This window comes from Rhinatrema bivittatum, chromosome 10 (genome assembly GCF_901001135.1).
Source record: "Rhinatrema bivittatum chromosome 10, aRhiBiv1.1, whole genome shotgun sequence".
In the NCBI taxonomy this organism is placed as follows: domain Eukaryota; kingdom Metazoa; phylum Chordata; class Amphibia; order Gymnophiona; family Rhinatrematidae; genus Rhinatrema; species Rhinatrema bivittatum.
This window is the reverse complement of record NC_042624.1, coordinates 29,369,087-29,397,048: the sequence shown is the minus strand read 5'-3', so window position 1 is coordinate 29,397,048 and position 27,962 is coordinate 29,369,087. Positions and strand designations below refer to the sequence as shown.

Here is a 27,962-nt window from a genome sequence, read left to right as displayed (position 1 = left end):
TTTCCTCCTCTGCTCCCCTTCCCCCCTCCCGGTTATTTGTAATTTCTATTTCCTTTTCTCCAAGAGCTTATTGTGAACCGGTATAATGTGTCCCACGAATATCGGTATATTAAAAGTTCTTAAATAAATAAATAAATAAATAAATTAGCAACGGTAACATAGAATAGACTTAGTTTTTGGGTATTTGCCAGGTTCTTATGTCCTGGATTGGCCACTGTTGGAGACAGGATGCTGGGCTTGATGGACCCTTGGTCTGACCCAGTATAGCATGTTCTTATGTTCTTATGTTCTTACATCAATCATAGTCCAGTATACTTTCCACAAATGAAACTGTACATTAGAATTATTTACATAGTCTCTCTGCTGGTATGCTCGTGTCCATCTCTCTAGTTAAGAACATAAGAACATAAGAAATTGCCATGCTGGGTCAGACACAGGGTTCATCAAGCCCAGCATCCTGTTTCCAACAGAGGCCAAACCAGGCCACAAGAACCTAGCAAATACCCAAACACTAAGAAGATCCCATGATACTGATGCAATTAATAGCAGTGGCTATTCCCTAAGTAAAATTGATTGATAGCCATTAATGGACTTCTCCTCCAAGAACTTATCCAAACCTTTTTTGAACCCAGCTATACTAACTGCACTAACCACATCCTCTGACAACAAATTACAGAGCTTTATTGTGCGTTGCGTGAAAAAGAATTTTCTCTGATTAGTCCTAAATGTGCTACCTGCTAACTTCATGGAATGCCCCCTAGTCCTTCTATTATTCGAAAGTGAAAATAACCGAGTCACATCTACTCGTTCAAGACCTTTCATGATCTTAAAGACCTCTATCGTATCCCCCCTCAGCCGTCTCTTCTCCAAGCTGAACAGCCCTAACCTCTTCAGCCTTTCCTCATAGGGAAGCTGTTCCATCCCCTCTATCATTCTGGTTGCCCTTCTCTGTACCTTCTCCATTGCAACTATATCTTTTTTGAGATGCGGTGACCAGAATTGTACAAAGTATTCAAGGTGTGGTCTCACCATGGAGCGATATAGAGGCATAATGACATTTTCCGTTCTATTAACCATTCTCTTCCTAATAATTCCTAACGTTCTATTTGCTTTTTTGACTGCTGCAGCACACTGAGCTGATGATTTTAAAGTATTATCCACTATGATGCCTAGATCTTTTTCCTGGGTGGTAGCTCCTAATATGGAACCTAACATCGTGTAACTACAGCAACGGTTATTTTTCCCTATATGCAACACCTTGCACTTGTCCACATTAAATTTCATCTGCCATTTGGATGCCCAATCTTCAAGTCTTGCAAGGTCCTCCTGCAATGTATCACAGTCTGCTTGTGATTTAACTACTCTGAATAATTTTGTATCATCCGCAAATTTGATAACATCACTCGTCGTATTCTTTTCCAGATCATTTATATATATATATTGAAAAGCACCGGTCCAAGTACCCTGAGGCACTCCACTGTTTACCCTTTTCCACTGAGAAAATTGACCATTTAATCCTACTCTCTGTTTCCTGTCTTTTAACCAGCTTGTAATCCACGAAAGGACATCGCCTCCTATCCCATGACTTTTTAGTTTTCGTAGAAGCCTCTCATGAGGGACTTTGTCAAATGCCTTCTGAAAATCCAAATACACTACATCTACCGGTTCACCTTTATCCACATGTTTATTAACCCCTTCAAAAAATGAAGAAGATTTGTTAGGCAAGATTTCCCTTGGGTAAATCCATGTTGACTATGTTCCGTTAAATCATCTCTTTCTATATGCTTTACGATTTTGATCTTGAGAATAGTTTCCACTATTTTTCCTGGCACTGAAGTCAGGCTCACTGGTCTATAGTTACCCGGATCGCCCCTGGAGCCTTTTTTAAATATTGGGGTTACATTGGCCACCCTCCAGTCTTCAGGTACAATGGATGATTTTAATGATAGGTTATAAATTTTAACTAATAGATCAGAAATTTTATTTTTGAGTTCCTTCAAAACCCTAGGATGCATACCATCCGGTCCAGGTGATTTGCTACTCTTTAGTTTGTCAATCTGGCCTACTACATCCTCCAGGTTCACAGTGATTTCATTCAGGTCGTCTGACTCATCACCCCTGAAAATCATCTCTGGAACTGGTATCTCCCCAACATCCTCATTAGTAAACACAGAGGCAAAGAATTCATTTAGTCTTTCTGCAATGGCCTTATCTTCCCTAAGAGCCCCTTTAACCCCTCTGTCATCTAATGGTCTAACCGATTCCCTCACAGGTTTCTTGCTTTGGATATATTTTAAAAAGTTTTTATTATGAGTTTTTGCCTCTATGGCCAATTTCATTTCAAATTCTCTCTTCGCCTGTCTTATTATTTATTTATTTATTTATTTATTTATTTATTTATTTAGCAGTTTTATATACCGAAATTCTTGTAGGGGGTACAAATCAGTTCGGTTTACATTGTCTTATCAATGTTTTACACTTAGCTTGACAATGCTTATGTTTTATCCTGTTTTCTTCCGATGGATCCTTCTTCCAATTTTTGAAGGATGTTTTTTTTTGGCTAAAATAGCCTCTTTCACCTCACCTTTTAACCATGACAGTAATCGTTTTGCCTTCTTTCTACCTTTCTTAATGCATACATATGGACTGCGCCTCTAGGATTGTATTTTTAAATAATGTCCATGCCTGTTGAACACTTTTAACCTTTGTTCCTTATTTCCTGGGGGCAAGCTTGCTTTTTTCTCATCAGTGCACAAACAGTCCCGGGTGTAAGGGAATCCTATTGGGGAAACCCAAAAGCTCGCAAAAATCCTACCTGAGTCCAAAGTTCTGTCTCTTGCCCATAGCCTGTGTCCTGGTCCCTTTGGGGTGGAGATCTGGTTGGGAGTCTCCAGATCTTGATGTTCCATCCCGCACAGTCTTTCAATTCTGTGTGACTTTTCTGGGGCAAAAAGTATGATATTTCTAGTCGTGAACAAAGTGCTCAATCTCCCTTCTCCAATACGTGAGGAGGAGTGGGGTAAAAAATCTGCACACGCACAAAAAGCCAAAAATCCAAATGGCTCTAAATCCAAAAATCCCACACTGGATAATGCTGTCACTGGTCTTGAGACCTCTATGGAGTAAAGGGATAGCTCACAGGTTTCCAGTCCTCTCCTCAGGGGATTGGGTCTTTTCCCTCTCCTAAAGCACAAGCAGGCCGATGCAATATCGTGGGCTCAGGCTATTGCACGGGTTAACCCGTAATTGGATGCGCGTTTTCATGATCTTGCCCCCTCCGCTCAGCACTCTGTAGGCCTCGTCAGGCTTCAGGACTCCCTCTCCGCTCCTATACCACTTCCTCCGCTATACTACTTCCTCCGCTCCTATACCACTTCCTGTCCACTCATACAGCCCCTGCGCCGCTGCTATGGACTCCTCCACTCCCCTAGTCAGAGTGCCCGGCCTAACCCAGGCACTCCCAAACAGTACACAGAAGAAGTCTTCATCAATAAAGAATTTAATGCGGTTCCGTAGCCTCACCGGCCACAGCCCATGTAGTAAGGCCTGGTTGTCTTGGCAAGCCCAAGCCACACACGCTTAGGTTCCCCTTAACCAGCCAAGAATTACAGCTTATTTAAAACACATTTCCCTTCCAACCTTTCTCAAACATCCCTTTTACAAACAGAGTATTTGACCATCCCCCAATATCCTGGTTATTCCAGCTCCATAGAGGAACAGCTGGAGCTTTCCTCTCCCCAGCTTACCTCCATTCCCTCCCCCCCTGACTCTGTAGCAGGAAAGGTATTTATTTATTTATTTATTTATTTATTTGTAATTTTTCTATACCGGCATTCACGGAGTTCGTATCATGTCGGTTTACATAAAACAAGGGGTGAGAAATACATTATAACGTAAATAACTAATAACATAAGAGTATACATTAAAAAGTAAAACAAGTGCATGGAAGAAAAAGTTACAATAAAACGGGGGTCATTCTAACTGGGATTAGAGTTAGAGGAAAGATAAAAAGTTTAACAAGAAGTAAAACATTGTAATGATTGGTAGATAGTGACTGTTTCAGTTTAATAGGAAATGTTCAGTAATGCTGCATTTGATGGTAGTGAATCTTTAAGGGTCCGGAAATGCTTTCATGAACAGCCATGTTTTCAGTCTTTTCCTGAAGGTTGGAAGACATGGTTCCTGTCTTAGTTCTAGGGGGATGGAGTTCCACAGTGGGGGACCTGCTGTGGAGAAGGCCCGATCTCTCAATGTTATATGTTGGGTGGTATTGTTGTGTGGTACCTGTAGATATTCTCTATATGCTTCTCTGATGGGTCTGTTGGAGGAGTGTTTTTTAAGAGCTATTTGTAGATGGAGAGGAGCCAGTCCATGGATATTCTTGTAGATTGTGGTGAGGGATTTATGAATTATTCTGTAGTGGATTGGTAACCAGTGTAGGTCTTTAAGGACTGGTGTAATGTGATCTCTTCTTCTTTTGTTTGTTAGAATTCTTGCTGCGGTGTTCTGTATCATTTGGAGCGGTTTAGTATGTGATGATGGGAGGCCTAGTAGGATCGAGTTGCAGTAATCAATTTTCGCAAATATTATTGCTTGGAGCACTGTTCTATAATCATGGAAGTGAAATAGGGGTTTTATTCTTTTTAATACGTGCAGTTTGTGGAAGCAGTCTTTGGTTGTTTGGTTGATAAACGATTTCAAATTTAGCCGGTTGTCTATGGAGACTCCTAAATCTCTTACTTTTGAGGTTTGCAAGTTGGCTGGCAGGTTTGTAGTGATTTTGCAATTATCTGGAGAGATTAGAATGAATTCACTTTTTGATTGGTTTAGGATTAGATTTAAGCTGGATAAGAGCTCGTTAATTTCTTGAAAGCAATTTTCCCAAAGTTCTAGCGCTTTAGTGATGGATTCTTTGATGGGGATCACAATCTGGACGTCGTCGGCAAATATGAAGTATTTTAGGTTCAATTTGTTTAGCAGTTGGCAAAGCGGGAGAAGGTATAAGTTGAAAAGTGTTGGTGAGAGAGAGGAACCCTGAGGAACTCCTTGTGATGATGGGTATCTGGAGGATTCTTTGTTGTGGATTTTAACTTTGAAACCTCTGTTTTCTAGGAATGTTTTGAACCATGTTAGTGCTGATCCTGCAATACCGATGTTCGATAGTTGATTTAGTAATATGGCATGGTTCACAGTATCGAACACTGCCGATAGATCCAATAAGATCAGTAGGAAGGCCTGTCCTTTATCGAGGCCCAAAATAATGTAGTCAGTCAGTGAGATGAGAAGGGATTCGGTGCTTGAGGCTTTTCTAAAACCGAATTGAGTGGGGAAAAGAATTTTGTGTTCTTCTATGTAATCTGCTAGTTGTGTGTTAACTAGTTTCTCCATCACCTTGGCAATGAGAGGCAGATTTGAGATTGGACGGAAGTTGTTAGGATCTTTGGGGTCCAAGTTAGGCTTCTTAAGTAGCGGTTTGATGGATGCTATTTTGAGGTCGTCTGGGTAGAAACCCTGGATGAATGAGCAGTTTATAATGTCTGCTAGGGTTTTGGTTATGGTGTCCGGGATTAGCAGTAGTAATTTAGATGGAATCTGTTCTAGTGGATGCGATGAGGGTTTCATTTTCTTAAGAAGTGTTTGGATCTCTGAGGAAGAGGTGAGTTCAAGAGATTGGAGGGAGATGTCTTTATTATGAAGAATGTAATTGCTGGTTGGTGTGCCGGTATTATGCTTTAATTGTGTTAGTAGGTTCGTGATTTTCTTACTGAAGAAGAGTGCCAGCTCATCAGTTTTTGTTTGAGCTTGGTTAGGTAGTATGTCAGGAGGGTTTGCCTGAGTTAGATTGGAGACAAATGTGAATAGCGCTTTGGAATCGAATATAATGTTATGAATCTTGTGTGCATAGAAGTCCCTTTTTGTTTTTAAAGTGGAGCTCTTGTATGATTGGAGGGCGAGTTTGTATGTAGAAAGTGTGGAGGGGGAAGGGGCTTTTACTTTCTTTTTGACGCAGGTCGAGTTTGAGGTTTTTAAGTTCATTTGTAAACCATGGCTGCCTTTTTGACGCACCTTGTTTGACTTTTTTTGTTATCCATGGACATAGTTTGTTTGCCACGGTTTCTGTTATGGAGGACCAGGAATTAACGGCTGCATTGGGTGATGTGAAGTCCATGTGTGAAAGTTCCGTGATTAGATGATTGCTGAGTTCATCAGAGGCGCATACTTTTCTGTAGATAGCGTCTGTAGGTAGCGTAAAGTCAACCGCCTTCAACACGGGGTCTTGGCACAAAGCCTGTTTAAGCCTCTCAAACCTCCCTACCGCCAGCGTCCCCCACCGCAACTTGTTAGGGGTCCCTTTCCTTAACATGTCATTCAGCGGGGTGGACAGATCCGCAAAGTGCGGTATAAATCATCTGTAGTACCCAATTAAACCTAAAAAGGCTCGAAGATGCTTCTGGGTCCCGGGCAGAGGGTAGTCTCTGATGCACTTGACCTTATCCAGCAAAGGCTTCACCACCCCTCTACCCACCAGATGTCCTAGGTATTTAACTTCCCGTTGGGCAATCCAACACTTAGCTGGGTTGGCAGTGAACCCCGGGTCCCTTAGGGATTTCAGTACCGCTCTTACTCTTGTCAGATGGGATTCCCAGTCCATGGAATAGATAATAACGTCGTCCATGTAGGCCGCCGTATACTCTATATGGGGACGTAGTACCATGTTCAGGAGGCATTGACAGGTAGCCGCAGCTCCCTGTAGTCCAAAAGGCATGCGCACGAACTGGAATAACCCCGCTGGGGTAGCGAATGCTGTTTTCTCCCGAGATGACCTTCCCAAGGGAATCTGCCAATATCCCTTGGTCAGATCCAGTGTGGTTAAATACTGGGCCTGGCCTAGTCTCTCTACCAACTCATCAACCCGCGGCATGGGGTAGGCGTCGAAAGTAGAGATAGCGTTAACCAATCTGAAATCGATACAAAAACGAAGGGTTCCATCTGGCTTAGGCACTAGGACATTAGGACTACACCAGGCGCTGCTGGACTCTTCGATGACTCCTAGTTGCAACATTTCCTCCACCTGCCTCCTAACTTCATCCTGCATAGCCTCTGGCAGGCGATAAGGCCTCCTCCTAACCACCTGTCCAGGTGGTGTTATTATCTCATGCATGATTAGCGTGGTTTGCCCCGGCATCGGGGAGAACACGTCTTCGGCCTGTTTAACTATTTTCTGTATTTGAGCTCTTTGCCTTGGAGTTAGCTCCTCTCCTATTTGGACCTTGTCTTTTCGCGTTAGTTCCCCTACTTGCGGACCTAGTTCCACCTCTTCTTCGGATATTGTATCTGCGGCCATACCTTGCCTTTCTATCCAGGGTTTTAGCAAGTTGACATGGTATACCTGAGGTTGTTTAAGACCTACCTTAACTTGATAGTTTAGGGGCCCTAGGCGCCTTAAGATTGTTCCCGGACCCTTCCACTTGGCCAACAGCTTATTGGGTGACGTAGGCACCAATATTAGGACCTGATCTCCTTCTTGAAATTCCCAGTCCCTAGCCTCCCGATCGTAATAGGTCTTCTGCCTTTCCTGAGCTTGTTTAAGATTTTCCCTAGCCAATCCCAGGGCCGTCTCAGTATGCTGTCTCATACCCTCAATGTAACTTATGATATCTTGGGGTTCCGCCTCTGCCCCTGTCCACTGCTCCTGGATGACATCAAGAAGGCCCCGGGGCTGCCTCCCAAAAATGAGTTCAAAAGGAGAAAACCCCGTGGAAGCTTGGGGCACGTCCCGCGAGGCAAACAACAGGAATGGGATGAGGCGATCCCAATTACTGGCATCCTTTTCTAGACAATGGCGCATCATGGCCTTCAGGGTATGATTATATCGCTCCACTAACCCATCTGTCTGGGGATGGTACGCTGATGTTCGTACATGCTTAATGCCGAACTGGGCCCATAGGCCTGCTAACTCTTGTGACATAAAATTTGTCCCTCTGTCTGTCAATAGCTCACGGGGAAAACTGAACTGGCAGAAAATTCTTACCAACTTGGGGGCTACCACCTTTGCTCCTATAGACCGCAAAGGAACAGCCCACAGAAACCTTGTAGCGTAATCTAATACGACTAAAATGTATTGATGACCCCTTTTACTTTTCTCCAATGGCCCAATTATATCCACCGCTACCCGGTCCATAGGCTCTTGTACTACCGGCAAGGGTACCAAAGGTGCTTTCGAGGGGGCTCTTGGGGAGACCAGCTGACAGTTGGGGCAAGACCTACAAAACCTCTTGACCGTGCCATAGATACCCGGCCAGAAGAATCGCCGCTTGACTCAGGCTAAGGTGCTATGTAGGCCCAAGTGCCAGGCCAGGGGATGGTCATGCGCCAGCGCCATGACTTCTTGCTGAAACCGTAGGGGCACTAACAGTTGTTCATGCGGGTCCTGTCCCTGCCGCCCCTCCTCTACCCTATAAAGCAAGCCCTTCTGGACCATAAAATAGGGGTACACCATAGACTCTTTACTAGCGAGCTGTTGCATAGATAGTTTAGCCCTCTCCCAGGCTACCTTCAAGGCTGGGTCTTTAACCTGCTCATCTCTAAATTCTGGGAACCGATCTAGCAAGGTGCCTACTATTTCTTTAGTGGGCCCCCCCATCCCTACCTTCCTCTGGGTCGGTCTGCCCCCTCTTCTCCCTCTTTCTCTCCGCTCGGGGCTTACGACTTACCCCTGGAGTTTCCACTACTTCCCCCTCCTCAAAGGGAAAAATCTCTCCTAGGGGAGGTTCGGGCTCTTGTACCTCTTGGGTCTGGGCTTGAGCCCTTGTGGTTACAAACGTTTGCCTGCCCTGCAACACCTCAGCGAGGTGCTTCCATTCTCTCCCCAAAATGAGGGGCACGGGCAATCCCTCTACTATGGCTACCTCCACAATGTCTTCATGGGTTCCCCAACCGATCGTTACCTCATAGACCGGGTACCTAACGGCTGTACCGTGTACACACCGTATCACCACCTCCTCTTTTTGGGTTTGGGACATCTTAACCCCCAAAACTAGAGCCATTTTCTTGGAGAGCAATGCCTGATTAGTGCCGGTGTCGATTAAGGCCTGCACCGGCTGTCCATTGACCTGAACCTGTTGAAAATATGGATTCGGGTCCCTAGGGACTGTCCCACCCCTTCGCTCCGGGGGACGGACATAGGCCACTGCTGAGCGTGGACATTCCTTTTTGAAGTGCCCTACTTCCCCACAACTAAAACATCGCAATGAGGCCAACCATACACCTGCCTCCCCTCCTTGGCCCTTCTCTTCCTGGGGTCTGCCCCCTCTACCGGGCACCTGCAGCGAACATCTCAGGTTCCGTGTAACCCCTCGATTCTCTTCTTTACTCAGGCCCATTCCCTTAGACCCTTTCTCTTTATTGGAGGAGGTGCCGCCTCCCACTGCGGCCTCCGCCTCCAAGTACCTCTCCGTGTTTACTATCATCCTCTCGAGCCCACTCACTCCTTGGCGAATCACCCAGTTCCTTATCGGAAGTGGTAGTGCCCTGATATACTGTTCCAGCACTACCAGCTCCATGAGCTTAGTCACAGTTTTCCCTTCTAGCTCTAGCCATCTATATGCCAGGTCCTTCAAATGTTGGGCCAGGGCCCGAGGTCTGTCCTTCTGCTGTAAACAGGTTTCCCTGAATTGCTGCCGGTACCAGTCCTGGGTGATGACCAATCTGTCCAGGATGGTTGTCTTCAGCAAGGTATAGTTCAGGGCCTGCTCCGGGGCCAAAGCCCTATAGGCGGCTTGGGCCTCACCCGTTAAACAAGGGGCTAACCTGGCCGACCATTGTTCTCGGGGCCAACCCGCCACACTAGCCACACGCTCAAATGTGACAAGGAAGGCCTCGGGGTCATCCCCCAGTCCCATCTTCTCCAAGTGGATACCGTGCATGGGGTCCATCCGGCCTACTCCGCCAGCTCCTGCCGTCGGGTGTGGGGTACCTGCTATTCCATAGCCTGCTGGGCGGCCCAGAGTTGTGTAACTTTGCGCTGTTCCTCCAACATTTGGATCAATGGGAGCTGCTGTTTCTGCTGGTGTTCCATCATGCATTGAATCAGCTGCTGCATGGCCTCTTGTTGCTGCTGCATCTGTGTCGCCATCCATTTCAGCACATCCTCGGATGCCATGCCTGAAAACAACAAAAAAACACCAAGTGCGGCTGTACAACACCAGCCCCCTGTGGCTAGTGTGAAGTTTCACTTCTTCTCACTTCTTCTCACTTCCAGCCCCTTAGCTCTGGATGCTTACCAGAGACTAGAGAGGTAACACTTTTTTTTTTCCCTACTCTCTTTCCTGGTCTCATAGAGCAATCCTGTTCAGACACCCTCCTGCACCTTTACCTTCAGTCGATTAGTAGGAGCATAGGTCTTTAAGCGCTGGGTCCGCTCTTCGGTCGGCGAGTTCCAAACATCCCACTGCTGCCACCATGTGTCATGATCTCGCCCCCTCCTCTCAGCACCCTGTAGGCCTCATCAGGCTTCAGGACTCCCTCTCCGCTCCTATACCACTTCCTGTCCACTTATACAGCTCCTGCGCCACTGCTATGGACTCCTCCACGCCCCTAGTCAGAGTGCCCGGCCTAACCCAAGCACTCCCAAACAGTACACAGAAGAAGTCTTCATCAATAAAGAATTTAATGCGGTTCCGTAGCCTCACCGGCCACAGCCCATGTAATAAGGCCTGGTTGTCTTGGCAAGCCCAAGCCACACACGCTTAGGTTCCCCTTAACCAGCCAAGAATTACAGCTTATTTAAAACACATTTCCCTTCCAACCTTTCTCAAACATCCCTTTTACAAACAGAGTATTTGACCATCCCCCAATATCCTGGTTATTCCAGCTCCATAGAGGAACAGCTGGAGCTTTCCTCTCCCCAGCTTACCTCCATCTCCTCCCCCCCTGACTCTGAGTAGCTGGGTTTTTGTGGCCAACGCCACCACGCTGGCACGCCCTCTTCCTCTAGTTCCATGGACTCTGCTGAGTCATAGTTATCAGCCCCTGTTTCCCCCACCTGTTCCTGCTCACTCTCCGGCCAGGGGTCAGGGGCCGGTTCAGGGAACCTGGGAACTCTAGTTCCTGCTGCTCTCCAGTTCGCCCTCTGGTGTCTGGGTTTGGTACTACCTGCGGCTGTTTTCCTATATCCTAGCTGTTTCTGCCCCGGGCCAGGTTGTACTGCACCACAGCGTCCATAACCTCTGATGCAATAATGAGATCAGCGTGTCCAAAACATGCATCCAAACCAGCACATAGCTGTTCCTGTTCATACCCCGGACCAGTCCAGACGACCAGTGGATGGAGACAGAGAACAAAACTTTGAGGCACTGCTACATAACCGAGAGTGCCACCTGCAGACCCACAGTATTTCTCTGTCTCCAACAGATGGTAGAGGTGCAAACCTGCAGTCTGGAATTAAAAAAAAAAAAAAAGGAAAATATAACTAGGAAGAAGATTTGGCTCCTTGAGATGTCCCTCATAGGCCATCCCGCAGGTGGAGCAGGGGGTTGTTAACCCCTGTCTTGACCTGGTCCTCCTTTTCAGGGGGTTAGGTTTGATAGCCAGGGGACCTGGTTCCCTCACCACCTCTGGGCCCTTCACTCCCTCATTCTCCTCAGGGTGTGGCCTCCAGAAGCAGGGAAGTACTTCCCTTTCCCTTTCTGTCCTTGCCAGAACAGGTATGTGTCTTTAAAAAAAAAAAAAAAGGAGCAGGAGAAAGTGAAGAAGAGAAGCAGGGCTGAGGCAACCGGTAAGTGCCCTTTTTTTCTGTCGGGAGGCAGACAGGAGGGAGCAGGCCGAAGTGCCTTTGTTTGTTGGGGCTGGGTGCTGAGTATTTCAGCAGCAGACAGTGTCCGGGAGTGCTCGCGTTGGCAGCAGCTATTTTTAGGCCCGATCGCGTATGCAGGTCCGACATTTTCCTCTGCATTTAGCAAATCCTGAGGGATATGAATTTTTCCTCTATTACCTCTTTTATTTTGATACACTTTTCAAGTAATTATTTTTTTACTTTCATGCTTTTTAATCTGTTCTGGTCTGAACTCCCTCCTCTTTTCTTTTTGTCTTTTGAATTATGTATGTTTTTTATTGTGAACCACTTAGACCTACCAAAGTATTTGTATAGGTGGTATACAAAAGATTTAAAATAAATATAAATAAATAAATGCGCAGTGCGACAAGGTTTGTTGCAGCTGCAGTTTGAGGCGAGCTCACCTCAATTCGGCCTCGTTTTGCCGTGATTGTGCCTCGGGATGGGGGGGGGGAGGGGCTGAGACCTCAGCGGGATCCCCAGGGGATGGCAAAAATGTAAAGGTGGCTGGGCTGGCTCTGGGGACCTTGGAGGAGGAGGAGGGTCAGAGGAGCCGGTGACCATTTTGGCAGCACATGCTGAGGTACAGACTGTCATTTCTGAGCCCTGAGACTCCCTTCCCATGCTTTTTCCCTTGGGAAAGGACCCTGCTGGTGGCAGGGGACGGGGAGGAACTCAAGACGTAGCAGATCAGGACTCTTCCTCCTCGGATCCAGATATGTTTTCCATGGGTTTTGTTCTTCTCTATAAGGCTTATTTGGCCAGAAAGGAGTTAGGCACAAAGAGGACCCTTACCTAAGAAGACACGGACAGCCAAGAAGGCTAGAGGGCTGGTGGAGTAAAGAGGGATCCCACACATGTTTGGAATCAGACTGGTCCTGGAGGAGGATGATTCATTGGAAGGTACGTTTAATCCTGATCAGCCTCCAGGGGGTCCGCTGGGGCTGGATAAGGACCCTGTTGATGTTCTAGGGAATCCAATTCAGGATCCGTATGCAGTTCCGTAAACAGAATGTAATGACCTGCGAGTGGTTCGTCTGTTCCGGAGGGAGGAACTGGGTCCACTGATTCCACAGGTGCTGGAGGAACTCCAGATTAATGTCTGCCCAGGAGGACTCGAATAAGGAAGTGGTTAACCCGCTCCTGGAGGGATTTCAGGGACCCCCCCTACAGTATTTCCATTGCCGAAGCAGGTGAAGAAGTTGGTGGATTGGGAGTGGGAATCTCCCAAGGTGGGCCCTAAAGGTAGTGAAGGCTATTGGAAAGCTTTATCTCTTGCCAGAGCAGATCTTAGAGTCAAGGAGAATTCCCAAGGTGGATGCAGCCATGTCTATAGTTACCAAAATGATGACCATCACAGTAGCGGGGGTGGCGGCCCTAAAGGATGACGAGGATCGGAAGCTGGAAATTCTGCTCAAGCGGCTGTTTGAGGTTTCAGCTTTGACTCTTCGTGCAGCGGTGTGTAGAAGTCTGATGCAGAGGGCTTGTTTGTCCTGGGTGCAGAAGGCACATGAAAAGCGGTCAGGAGTGGCGGCTGAATCAGTGCAGATGGCCCACCTAGAGGCAGGGGTGGTCTATGTGGCTGATGCTCTTTATGACATGGTCCAAACTGCCACTAGGAATATGGTCTCTGCGGTGGCGGTGGCTCGTGAAGCATTTGGGAGAGTTGAAGGACAATAACTTGCCTGAGGACAGGAAGGGCCCTGCCACAAGCCTGGTTTTGGGAGGTGAGGAGATTTTGTATGGGCAGGTCTGCACCAGCATCGCAGAAGCAGAGGTGTGGCAGACAGCAGCCTTTTTTGGAGTCAGCACAGACCACCTGAGGGACGGTGGTTCTCAAGGGGGGGGAGGGGGCGGTAGCAAGATTGGGCAATAAGGCGTGTTGGTCCGCTCCTTTCTAGAGGCTATCAGAAGGAGGCTGTCTCTCTTTTACGAGGAGTGGACCAGAATCACGTCAGACCGGTGAGTCCTGGAGGTGATAAGAGATGACGCCACCTTAGAATTTTCTCAGCTGGTCAGGGACGCCTTTATAGTCTCCCGTCGCATGTCCCGGTCCAAGGGAAAGGTGATGCAAAATACACTATATCGGTTACAACTTCTGCATGCCATTCTGCATGCTATTGTTACAACGTCTGCATGCCATTGTTCTGGTACCTCCTCAAGAGAGGGGGCAGGGCAGGTTATTCCGTATACTTTGTAATGACAGAGAAGGGTCTTTTTGGCCTGTTCTTGTTCTGCAGAAGGTCAATGCTGCCCTCCAAGTGCCGCGCTTTTGGATGGAGATGCGCATGGTGATAGTGGCGGTACACAAAATGGAGTTTCTAGCATCGTTGGACTTGACAGAAGTCTATCTTCATATCCCCATTTGGAACAAACAGCAGAAGTTTCTGAGGTTCATGGTTCTGGGAGAACATTTCCAGTTTTGAGTTGATGACTGCGCTGCACATGTTCATAAAGATGATGGTGGTAGTGGTGGTGGTACTCAGATAAGAAGGTGTCCTGGTACACCCAAACCTGGATGATTGGTTGATAATTGGCGAAGTCGGAAGTGGAGTGCGGTCGCTCAGTCCAGCGGGTGCTGCAGCTTCTGGAGTCATTGGGCTGGGTGACGAACCACGCAAAGAGTCATTTGACACCGGGCCAGTCGTTGGAGTATCTGGGATCATGCTTCAAAGCCTGGCTGGGGAAGATGTTTCTGACTGCGGAGAGAGTCCTCAAGTTACAGAGTCAGGTTCATTGGCTATTGCACCTGTCGATGCCCAGGGTCTGGGATTACCTGCAAGTCCTGGGGTCCATGGCATCTATGCTGGATTTAGTGCCATGGGCTTTTGCTCACATGCGTCTTCTCCAGGGGGTTCTATTATCCCATTGGAATCCGCTGTTGGAAGAATTTCAGCTTCCTTTACCATTACTGGAGGATGCCAGTCCAGTCTTTCTTGGTGGCTACCTCAGCACAATCTGGAGAAAGGAATGGATCTGGAAATGCCCAACTGGGTACAAGTGACCACAGATACCAGTCTCTCTGGCTGAGGGCGATTTGTCAAGGGAAATCAGCCCAGGGTCTGTGATCGCCAGAGGAGGTGACTTGGTCTATCAGTCAACTGGAAACCAGGGCAATTCACAAGGCCTTGTTGGCGTTTCTTCTGCTCGTTCAGGACAAGTCGGTGCGAGTTTTCTCAGACAATGCGATGAGAGTGGCCAGCCTAGAGTTGATAAATTTCAGGAATATTCCTCTTTGAACCAAAATGTTATTAACCATTGCCTCTCTTCTAAAAGTTCAGTGATTCCAGTGCATTGAATGGTAGATTTCCAAAATCTTCCTCCATCTCATCAGATTCCTTAGGTGCACTATGGCATGCTATAGAAACTATTAATGCATCCAGAAGACCAAGTGCTCATGTATATTATAGCAGCTGTTAATGTCTCCATGGAAGCAGGTGGGCCATGATACACCTAACCAGTCTTGATTTGAGAATAGCCATAAAGAATATGCATGAGATGAATTTGCATATATTGGAGGGATAGAGTTTGTAAATCTCTCTCATGCATATTCATGACAGATTTCCTGAAAACTAGATCAGTTACATGTGCCCCAGGGCAGCGTTGGGAAACAGTGGTTCATAGTAATAGTTGTTAATAAATCCAGATGAGTAGGTGAGGCATTGTATAAAGTAATAGCTATTAATATATCCACATGAGCGGTTGGGCTGTGATTTATAGTAATAGCTATTAATGCATTCTGAAGAGTAGGTGGAGCATGGTTTATAGTAGTAGCGATTAATGCAGACAGAGGAGGAACTTCATCATGCTGAGTTCTAGGAGCTGCGAGTGCAGCCAGAGGAGTGGAAGGTTGCCAAATGTCCAAATTTCCTGGGACATGTCCATTTTTTTTTAGGATGCCTAGGCAGGGTTCTAGAACTTTGACTTCTGATTAGCCACAAAGACAGATAAACTGTCCTGTCTCCTACAATGTTGCACACATAGCCCCTGGTTAGGGTAACTGCTTGCTGGGCCATGGGATTCAATAAACAATAGGTCATACTAAATTGAGTCTTGAGAACTCTCCTTTCTGCTAAGGCAACTCTTCCCTATCTATGACACCATCATACACTATTATAGTGAAAACAAGCATAACACTGCACTCCAGATACAACTGTCCTGCTTTATTTACACACAATGCACAGAAATACAAGTCTATAGACAGAAGAAAAGATAAGAACATAAGAACATGCCAATACTGGGTCAGACCAAGGGTCCATCAAGCCCAGCATCCTGTTTCCAGCAGTGGCCAATCCAGTCTATAAGAACCTGGAAAGTACCCAAAAACTAAGTCTATTCCATGTTACTGTTGCTAGTAATAGCAGTAGCTATTTCTAAGTCAACTTAATTAATAACAGGTAATGGACTTCTCCTCCAAGAACTTATCCAATCCTTTTTTAAACTCAGCTACACTAACTGCACTAACCACATCCTCTGGCAACAAATTCCAGAGTTTAATTGTGCATTGAGTGAAAAAGAACTTTCTCCGCTAGTTTTAAATGTGCCACATGCTAACTTTGGTGAGAGAGGTAACGGTGATGGGGCCGCTTGGCAATAGTGATCATAATATGATCAAATTTGAATTAATGACTGGAAGGGGGGACAGTAAGCAAATCCACGGCTCTTGTGCTAAACTTTCAAAAGGGAAACTTTGATAAAATGAGAAAAATAGTTAGAAAAAAAACTGAAAGGAGCAGCTACAAAAGTAAAGAGTGTGCAAGAGGCGTGGTCATTGTTAAAAAAATACCATCCTAGAAGCACAGTCCAGATGTATTCCACACATTAAGAAAGGTGGAAAAAAGGCAGAACAATTACTGGCATGGTTAAAAGGGGAGGTGAAAAAAGCTATTTTAGCCAAAAGATCTTCATTCAAAAATTGGAAGAAGGATCCAACAGAAGAAAATAGGATAATGCATAAGCGTTGGCAAGTTAAATATAAGACATTGATAAGACAGGCTAAGAGAGAATTTGAAAATAAGTTGGCCTTAGAGGTAAAAACTCACAGTAAAATTTTTTAAAATATATCTGAAGCAGAAAGCCTGTGAGAGAGTCATTTGGACTGTTAGATGATCGAGGGGTTAAAGGGGCACTTAGAGAAGATAAGGCCATCATGGAAAAATTAAATGATTTCTTTGCTTCGGTGTTTAGTGAAGAGGATGTTGGGGAGGTACCCGTACTGGAGAAGGTTTTCATGGGTAATGATTCAGATGGACTGAACCAAATCACGGTGAACCTAGAAGATGTGGTAGACCTGATTGACAAACTGAAGAGTAGTAAATCACCTGGACTGGATGGTATACACCCCAGAGTTCTGAAGGAACTAAAAAATGAAATTTCAAACCTATTAGTAAAACTTTGTAACTTATCATTAAAATCATCCATTGTACCTGAAGACTGGAGGATAGCTAATGTAACCCCAATATTTAAAAAGGGCTCCAGGGGCGATTCGGGAAACTACAGACTGGTTAGCCTGACTTCAGTGTCAGGAAAAATAGTGGAAAGTGTTCTAAAAATCAAAATCACAGAGCATATAGAAAGACATGATTTAATGGAACAAAGTCAGCATGGCTTTACCCAAGGCAAGTCTTGCCTCACAAATCTGCTTCACTTTTTTGAAGGAGTTAATAAACATGTGAATAAAGTTGAACCGGTAGATGTAGTGTACTTGGATTTTCAGAAGGAAAAGCAGCCTACCCCAGCGGCCTACCCCAGCCATATGATGGCAGAAGCGGGATTACCTATTCTAAGCACTGCACAGACAGGGACCCACACTAGAAAAAAAACCGGCAGCCACACAGGATTTTGTTTTTGTTGTTTATTGGTACCGGCTAGGAGAGAAGCTCTGCCGAAGGGAGGGAACAGAAGAAGTGAGTCAGAGCTGGAGAAGCAGGCTTTTCTTTTATTTGGTTATTTTCTTGAAAGAAGGGGAAAGGTTTCCAGCCTTGAAGGAGCAGGAGCTCAGAATAGCCTTGGCAGGAACCTCCCGGAGAAATGGAACAGTTACTGCAAGCCCTGGTGGAGGGACAGCAACAGCTCCGGGCAGCCACTCAGACTCAGTATGTGCAGCACTAGCAACACCTGGAAGCCCAAGCACAGCTTAACAGCCAATTACTACGAAGGACACCAGCGCCAGGGACCGCTGGGGTACACACAGGAACGGAACAGAGTCTACCCCCACCAACACTGGAAATCCGGCTGACAAAATGGGGCCCCAAGATGACCCGGAAGCATTCCTGGTCACCTTTGAGAGGGTAGCGGAGGCCATGGCCTGGCCTAGGTCCCAGTGGGCCATGAGAGTGGCCCCGCATTTAACCGGTGAGGCCAAGGCCGCATTCCAGGCCCTTAAAAGCCAGCAAGCCCAAGACTATCAGGAGGTCAAGGCTGCCATACTTGATAGACTGGGACTGTCTAAAGAGTCTTATCGGAAAAGTTTCCAGGGCTTAACCTTTACACCAGGAGAGAGACCCCGGGTTCTGGCTCAGAATTTAAAGGACCGGTGCTGGCAGTGGCAAGAACCCGATAATAAAAGGGGAGTGGAAGTTGCAGAGGCTATCATGGCAGAACAGTTTGTGGACGCTTTCCTCTCCCGAGTGCGTGAATGGGTACGGAAACAGACAGCGGTGACCCTGAAGGATGTGGTTTCCCTGGTAGAACATTATTTGGATGCTGCAGACACAGGCCGTGGGCCTACTCCAGCAGAGAAGAATTCCCAAGTAAAGGGCTTAGAGAAAGGAAGGAGAGAATTGAGGGGCAGAACCCTAAGCCGCTATATCAGCCGAGAAGTGGAGAGTCTCCCTACCTCACGAGACCCCCGATAACGCATTAGAAGGGCCTGAGGATGGAAGGAGTAAACATCCAGAAGCAGTGATGCCCAAAGGGACCTGCTTCAACTCTGGAGAGAGGGGGCACTTTGCTCAGGACTGCTATCGCGTGGAGGATGAATTGATGGACGTCAATTTGGTGGCCCCTCACTCCTGCTCATTTGTGGACATTCCCCGCTCGGGGTTTTCAACCTTCATGGTTCCGGTGGAGCTAGATGGCGACCCGACCCAAACCTTAGTAGACTCGGGAAGTGCAAAAACTCTCATTCAGAGGGAACTGGTCAAAAGAACACAGATTGATTATGAACAGACAGTGACCCTTGCTTGCATACATGGAGACCAAAGACAATACCCGACCAGTCAGGTCTTGTTGATGACTCCAGTGGGACAAGCTGCAGTAGAAGTGGGAGTGCTTCCCTGGATATCATATCCGGTGATACTGGGATGAGATTATCCAGACTTTGGGACTCTTTGGGCCTGGCTCATGAGGGGCCCAGATGACTTCAGCGAGGAAGAGACCTCATTTCTGGAGGTCTTTCCATTAGAAGACATGGACTTGTATATTAATAATCCTAAGACACCCAAGCCTCGTAGACAACATAGAATAGAAAAGCATAATTATTCCCAAGGTTTAGAGGCAGTCGCGGAGTTAGAGGGGGCACCCCAACCCATAGAGGTTCCCTCAGACTGGATAGGCGAGGGAAACCCTGGGAATTTTAGGCGGGCCCAGCAAGAAGATAGGACACTAAAAGGGGCTTTGGAGATTATACAGATGATAGATGGGGAATTAGTCTCTGGGATGGAGGGTCAAATCCAGCCCCCCCTTTTTTGTACTCAAGAAAGAGTAGCAAAGGGGAATCTGGAGGGTGAAACGGTTGAGCAGCTTTTGGTTCCCCAGCAGTATTGTCAGCAAGTGTTGCGGCTCGCCCATAGTCATCTTTTGTGGGGGCCACCTAGGGGAAGAGAAAACACGAGAAAAGATTTTAGCCCAGTTCTATTGGCCGGGCTTGTATCGACATGTTCAGGACTACTGTCAGTCCTGCCCTACCTGACAGCTGACCAGACTGGTAGCAACGCACGTAGCTCCCTAGTGCCCATGCCAATTATAGAGACACCTTTTGAGAGGGTCGCTATGGACTTGGTAGGCCCCTTAGAGAGGTCTAGCTGCAGAAACAAATATATCCTGGTCATTCTCGGCTATGCAACCAGGTATCCCGAAGCTATTCCCCTACGAGATATGAAGACTCAAACAATAGCCACGGCCTTGGTGGAGGTGATTTCACGGGTGGGGTTACCCAAAGAGATATTAACCGACCAAGGGATCCCATTTGTCTCTAAAGTGATGAAACAAGTTTGCACATTATTGCAGGTAAAAACCCTGAGGACATCAGTTTACCATCCACAAACTGGGCTCGTGGAGCGTTTTAACAAAACTCTCATGAAGATATTGAGGAAGTTCATAGTGGAAGATGTCAAGAATTGGGACTTATTCTTGCATATATATTGTTTGCCATTTGGGAAGTCCCTCAAAGTTCGACTGGGTTTTCCCCGTTCGAATTATTGTATGGTAGAAGACCACAGGGAATCCTGGATGTAGTACGAGAGACCTGGGAGGAGGAACCCAACCCTGGATGGAATTTGGCTAACTATGTGATCCAGATGCAGGACCAACTGGGGAGGACAGGGGAGGCTGCCCGACTATGCCTGGAAAAGGCCCAGGCTACCCAAGCCCGGCAATATAACCAGTCCACGGTTCAATGGGTCTTCCAGCTGGGAGACCACATACTAGTGGTACCACTTTGTCAATTACTCACAAAATTAAACCTGAAACACTTCCTCTTCGCTGACGACGTACAGATTGTGATCCCTTTAAAAGAATCAATCTCGATAACAATGGAATACTGGGACAATTGCTTACTAGAAATCAAACACCTCCTCAACAGCCTAAACCTAGTCCTCAATGCGTCGAAAACGGAATATCTCCTTATAGCACCTGAAAACAACAATACACTTTCAAAGCCTCCAACACTCCTACAAACCACCCATGTAAGAGATCTAGGAGCCTTCTTAGATAATCATCTTAGCCTCAAACCATTCATTAACAGAACTACCAAAGACTGCTTCCACAAATTACATATCCTGAAAAGAATAAAGCCACTTTTCCATGCGCATGACTTTAGATCAATCCTGCAAGCAATAATCTTCTCCAAACTAGATTATTGCAATTCTCTTCTACTAGGCCTCCCAGCTTCCTACACCAAGCCTCTACAAATGGTACAGAACACAGCAGCCAGAATCCTCACAAACTCCAGGAAAATCGACCACATCTCCCCCATCCTCAAAGACCTTCATTGGTTACCGATCCACTTCAGAATTATGTATAAAACCATCATGATTATCTACAAGAACATCCATCAACACATTCAACTGGACCTACAAATCCCTTTTAAAAAACACACATCAGACAGACCCATCAGGGAACACTACAAAGAATCACTACAGGTTCCACATGCCAAAACCTACCATCATAAATCCTACAGCTCAAGAGCTCTCTCATCAGCAGGTCCAATCCTTTGGAACTCCATCCCACCGTACTTAAGACAAGAACCATGCGCTCCAACTTTTAGGAAAAGACTAAAAACTTGGCTTTTTAAAAAAGCTTTCCCAGATCTGGATTAAATTCCCCACTCATCATCAGCATAAACACAAAAGTTAGGAACTGTAAAAAAAAAAAAAAAAATCCCACTAACTTCACACGCAGTCACAGCAACATTTTATTATACGTCACAACAATATCTTATCTAATCATTTTGCTACTCATCTACATTTTATAATATTATACATATTTATTAATTGATACAGCTGGTTAAAATGCTTATAGTCGTTCTACAATTCTTCCCCTTTCATATCCAAGTTATTTTTCCATGTTTTTTGTAACTTTCTCACATCCAAAATATTGTTATAATATTTGTCAAGTTTCATACTATATTTGTTCTTGTATTGGGAAATGTTCTTTACTTTGTTACTCTCTGCCTTTACTCACATTGTTAATTGTAAACCGGGTTGATGTGATTCCTATCATGAAACTCGGTATAATAAAAATAACAAATAAATAAATAAATAATAAAATACTACCAACTTCAGAAAATAAATTGCTGTCCCGTTGGCAAGGTCCGTATGAGGTACTGGAGAAGATGGGCCCGGTGGATTATAAAGTGGCCCAACCCGATAAACGGAAGAAGGCCCATATCTTCCACGTGAATCTACTAAAAAAAATGGGTTGCTCCAACTTGCAGTCTGGTCCAAGAAGAAGACTTTGGTCTAGACGTTTCACAAACGTCCAGGCCCCAAATGATCCCATATGGGGACCAACTCTCCACAACGCAGAAAGTGGACCTAGATAAACTGGTGACTCGGAATAAAGATGTCTTTTCAACTATGCCCGGGAGAACTCACTTAACTTGTCACGACTTTATTACAAACCCAGGAGTAATAGTTAAACAGCGGCCCTATTCCCGAAGCCAGGAGGTGAAACGAGCTTTTTCTGTTGCCGGTCCACTATTGTGGAACTCTTTGCCTGAACATATCCGCCTGACAGCTAGCCGCATAGAATTTAAAAAACTGTTAAAAACCCATCTTTTCACTCAAGCATACACTACATGATCCTGAAAAGTTATCTGATTATTTTATGAATTTTAATATGTTTTGTATATGACTTTATGAACTGTCTTTGTAACTGTACAATATTGTTTGTGTACGTACTAACATGTAAACCGCCTAGACGGATAGTCCCCTACCCATTGTGCAGTATATAAGAACTGTAAATAAATAAATACAATAAATGGTTTGACTTGGAGTAATAGAGGAATCCAATAGCGATTGGTCCTCGCCCATTGTACTGGTACCTAAACCGGATGGTAGTATCCGGTTCTATATTGACTTCCGGATGGTCAATGAGGCTTCGAAGCTGGACGCATACCCGATGCCCCGCGTGGATGAACTTATTGAACGCTTGGGAACTGCCCAGTTCATTTCCACGCTTGATGTGACAAAGGGATACTGGCAAGTTCCCCTGGCGCCAACTGAGAAGGAGAAGACGGCTTTCTCAACACCAGAAGGACACTTCCAGTTTACGTTCCTGCCTTTTGGACTTCATGGGGCTCCAGCTACCTTTCAGCACTTGGTAGACCACTTGCTATGCCCACATCAGTGTTATGCAGCGGCCTATCTTGACGATATCATCATTTACAGTGGAGACTAGGAGACACATCTAAGGCAATTACAGGCAGTACTTACAAGTCTGGACTGACTGCCAACCCCAGGAAATGTAAATTAGGGGGTCAAGAAGTACAATATTGGGATACTCCCTTGGGAGACGAAAAGTCCACCCACAGGCGCGGAAAATAGAAGCAATTACCCGAGTCCCGGTTCCACAGACAAAGAGTTAGGAGAGAGCCTTTTTAGGTCTCATTGGTTACTATCGATGGTTCATACCAAACTTTTCAGAAAAAGCGGAGCCCCTCACATGCCTATTACAAAAGAAAGCCCCAGAGAAGCTTAGATGGTCTGCAGAGGCGGAGGAAGCCTTCCAGAGGTTAAAGAAAGACATATGCTCGGAACCTGTTCTGCTAAAGTCCGGACTTTACTAAGCCCTTTATGGTACAGACAGATGCATCAGCGGTGGGGCTAGGAGCCGTCCTCACACAAGAGAAAGAAAATGAAGAACACCCAGTAGCCTTCATTAGCAGGAAGCTACTACCCCGAGAGAGACGTTATTCAACGATAGAGAAAGAGGCCTTAGCTGTCAAATGGGCCTTGGAGGCTTTTCGTTATTATCTACTGGGCCTGCCAGTTCACACTGGTAACAGATCACCAACCCCTGGTCTGGGTCGCTCGGAAAAAGAAGTCCAATGGACGAGTAATGAGGTGGTTTCTGGCACTCCAACCATTTGACTACAGTTCGACACAGAGCAGGGAAGTCAAATATAAATGCAGACTTCCTTTCTAGGGAATCTCCCTTGTACAGGCAGGCACTCAACTAAGGAAGATTGAGCTGAGGGGGAGGGAATGTGATAGAGTATATGATAGAAAGCCTCAGACTGCCTTAATGGACTGGCTTCAGCTATCTGGCCCGGTCCACCTTAAGACAGACAGGACAGGGATCCTCGGGTGGGGGCGTTCCCTGAGGTAAGATATACAAAGGTGAGGCCTGAGAGAGTTAGAGAGGACCCAGGGAGAAGAAGGAAGCTGTAATCCAATGCTGTGTTTGTTCTGGACATTTTCGTTGCTTGTCAGTCTGCTGAGGTAAGCAGCCATTTTGCTCCTCTTCTGTTATGTACTTTTGAAAATAAACTGATGAAAAGCAGAACATTCTCCAGCCTGGTCTGTTCTGCGGCCTACCCCAGCCATAGACCGCTCCAAGGGCATCACACCTGTCTTATCAATGTCTTACATTTAACTTGCCAACGCTTATGCATTATCTCTGCATTGCCCATGATTAGCTAATCGCCTCCTTTGCATGCCTTTACCATGCATTCGCGCAGGAGAAACTGCGGGTCTATAAGCACATTCGTATGCGCTTTTTTCCCACGCACAAAACACTTTTTACATCTCTGTATAGGACTTTGCACGGGAAAATGCGTGTACACACCCGCGGCAGCTTCAGCGCACCATATATACATCGGCCCCTATGTTTGTTATGTCGAACTGAGAAGCATAGCTGAGCCACTTTTGTTTGTTTCTTGTCACTAATAAAGAAGTTTATGAAAGATTTTTGCCAGAATCCAGCCTGAATCTGTCCTCTGGCTACCCTAAGATTGCTCACAGTGCCACACAGACCTATTTTATGGAGGCATTTAGAAACATCACTTAATATCTTAAATTTGAAACATTGCATCGGGAGCCAATGCAGATCCTCCAAAATCGAGGTAATGGTAAAAGCCTTGCTGTTCTGTTTTTATTAATAATTGAAGCCTGTTCAAGGCTTTCTGTGGCAGACCCTGATATAGAGAATTTCAGTAATCAGTTATACTTGTTCAAAAGAAAAACTGCATCATGTTGTGTTACAGCAACTGGTAATGTAGCCAGAAAAGCAGGTGCACCATGTTATGTTACAATAACTGTTTATGCAACCAGAAGAGCAGGTGCACCCTGCTGTGTTGCTTAACTGATGATGTAGCCAAAAGAGCGGGTGTTCCACAATATGTTATGATAATGCAGTCAAAAAAGCAGGTGCATGATTGATTTATTTATTTATTTATTTATTTATTTATTTATTTATAAAAGGCTTATATTCCATCTATAGCGAGTATTCATGCTAGGTGGATTACCTCATTTAAAACAATCATAAAATACACAAACAAAGCAAAAAATCAAAGGAAACAATGATTTCTTCATATTGCCAACTAACAATAAAGTTATCTATAAATTTTAAAGCCTGCTTGTACAAATAAGCTTTTAAGTGCTTTATATAAGTACTAATATCATTAATAGCGCGTAATCTCTCAGGTAAGCAAATCCAAAGTAACTGGTATTGCAGCCAGCAGAGCAGCTGCACCATGATGTGTTGCAATACCTTGTGATGCATTCAAAGTTGGTGTACCATGGTCTGTTAAAGTAACTGTTAATGCAGCTCAGGAGCCAGTGCACCATGGTGTGCTACAATAACGAGGACACAACATATTTCCTCGGTAACTAAAAAATCATTTTACAAACTCCATCTCCTAAAATGTCTTCGTCCCCTGTTGTTTCACCAAGATTTTCATACTGTCCTTCAATCACTAGTGTTTTATGGTCTTTACTACTGTAACACACTCTACCTGGGCCTACCTGATTCTACTATTCACCCACTACAACTGGTTCAGAATGCATCCGCATGTATATTATCAGGCACTTCCTCCAGAAACCATATTAATCCAATTCTCTACTCTTTTCACTGGCTTCCAATAAAATTTAGAATTCAATATAAAATTTTGGCCATAATTCATTCACTCATGTACATCCCTCTTCAACCTGGTTATGTTCCACCCTACGCATTTATAAACCGACATGGCATTTAAGATCGCTATCAAAAAACCTTCTAGATATTCCCTCAATTCATCTAGCTAGACTAGACATGACACGTAAAAGAGCATTTTCTGTTGCCGGTCCATTACTCTGGAATTCTCTACCCAACTTTCTCAGTCATATATCGAATTTACAACAATTAAAAAAAATCTTTAAAAACCCATTTTTTCCAGCTAGCATTCAAAATCCCAGCAATAGAACAATAGAAAAAATGAAAAAATCAGCTTTAAAATGTGAATGGAGATCGCTATGAAGAAAAACAGTGAGCATGAGACCTGCCCCCTTGTGATGTCATTCAGCCTAGCGTCGAGCCAGTAAACGGCGCCATTCCACTTGGCGTCGCGTGCCAAAGGGGTGCGAAAAAGGGGCACTCCCCTTTGTGCACCCCTTCGTGCAACCCTTGTTGCTACCTTTTTTCATTTTTTTTCTTTTTAACTTCTATTTTTCTTCCACTTTTGTTTACCTTTCTCTTTTTTCATAGTTGTTATCCCTTGTTAACAATTTTCATTGTTATTAATGTTAAATGTATTTGACAAATGTAACTTTTTTTCCTACATCTCCTGTTTTAATGTAAACTGGTATGATTTGTATATTATACAAGAATGTCGGTATATAAAAATTAAAAATAAATAAATAAATACATACATAATTTTTCATATACCATACTCTTCACAAGGTTTCTTTTCCCCTATCCTCACTCCCTTCCCTTTCTCCCACCCCAAATCAAATTATTTCCCTGTGGTATTAAGGCACTTGATTTAAGTCTAGTTTAACTTAGTTAATTTGTATGATTTTCTTATTTCTTATTTTTATTCTGTTTTTATTTTTCTACTGGTCTTTTAATTTCATGGTTATAAAATATGTTATTTATTATGTATGTTTTATATTGTAAACTGTTTAGATTAAATTGTATTTGTAAAAGCGGTATATAAACACTTTTAAATAAATAAAATAAAACTGGTAATGCAGCCAGTGGGGCATGGGCTCATCATGGTGTGTTATATTAATTTGTAATCCAGTCAGAGGAATGGGTGCATTATGGTCTGTTGCGATAACCAGTAATACAGCTATGAGGTGGGTGCAGAATATGTTGCTGTAGCTTGAGTACTTCACAGTGTGTTGCAATAACTGGTAATGCAGACATTGGCTAGGTGCTTCACAATATGTTGCAGAAACTGGCAATGAAGCCAGTAGCGTGGATGCATCATGACTGTGTTGGCAATAACTGGTAATGCAGCCAGGAAACACCTGCACCCTATTATACAGTTGCTGCCATTAATGCACATTGTTGTCTTCTTGTTATGACCTCTTGTTGATTTCTTGTTGTTTAATCTATTTTCCCTACTGCTCTAGGTTAACCCCCTGCCCAGTTCGCCTCCCCTGTTGACATGTACTTCTAAACCTTTTGTTAATATGTGAACCGGTATGATGTCCCCACTAATACCGGTATATAAAAGTTTCTAAATAAATAAATAAATAAATGCATTGCAGCCCTGAAGCCTTTACTAGCTGAATATCCTTTACTGTTTGACATACATTATGTAGACTGATCTGTCCAGTTAGAACTTCACCAGTTCCAGAAAGTGAAAAAAATATTTTTCAATAAATAATACAACCATTTATTATCAATTACTCTCAAAGCAATTAGTACTGTATGGAAAGAATGTCAGGATTTAATATAAATGGAAAGCAGACTGGAGCCCTTCCTGCTTTGAGGCTGCTCGTCTTTGCTGGCTCCTGTCACTTACAGCTGAATTTCTCACTTTACCTTTCTTTCCTCTTTCCAGTTGTGAGAGTGACAGGTGGAACCAATCACTGCAATGGGAGAGTGGAGGTGTTTCAAGGTAACCAATGGGGCACAGTATGCAGCACGAATTGGGGCTTACCAGAAGCTCAGGTGGTGTGCAACATGTTGGGCTGTGGAGTGGCTCTGTCAATGCCACGAAATATTTGGTCTGCAATTAATTTTGTTAGCCCTGCACTGGAAAATATTTCCTGTAATGGGATGGAATCTGTGCTGGCGGACTGCCGGAGCTACATTGCGAGTGAATCTTACTGCTTACATGAAGAGACTGCCCACGTCACTTGTTCAGGTAATCAGATGTCAACTTCCACTTGTCTCATGCCAGGGTTATCAGCAGATCTTTAACTGCGCCAAAAAGCATATTCTCATCTACCATAAGCAGCTTTTTTGTCTAGAAAGT

The 27,962-nt window shown here is 44.9% G+C and overlaps 1 protein-coding gene across 1 annotated transcript in view; it reads left to right on the top strand.

Moving 5' to 3' along the window:
• Nucleotides 1-27,962, top strand: part of LOC115099917 (deleted in malignant brain tumors 1 protein-like) — a 555,639-nt gene that overhangs the window by 170,225 nt on the left and 357,452 nt on the right. Inside the window, exon 5 of the mRNA XM_029617926.1 lies at nucleotides 27,546-27,851. Within this exon, the coding sequence (XP_029473786.1) occupies nucleotides 27,546-27,851 (306 nt within the window). The remainder of the gene's footprint in view (nucleotides 1-27,545; nucleotides 27,852-27,962) is intronic.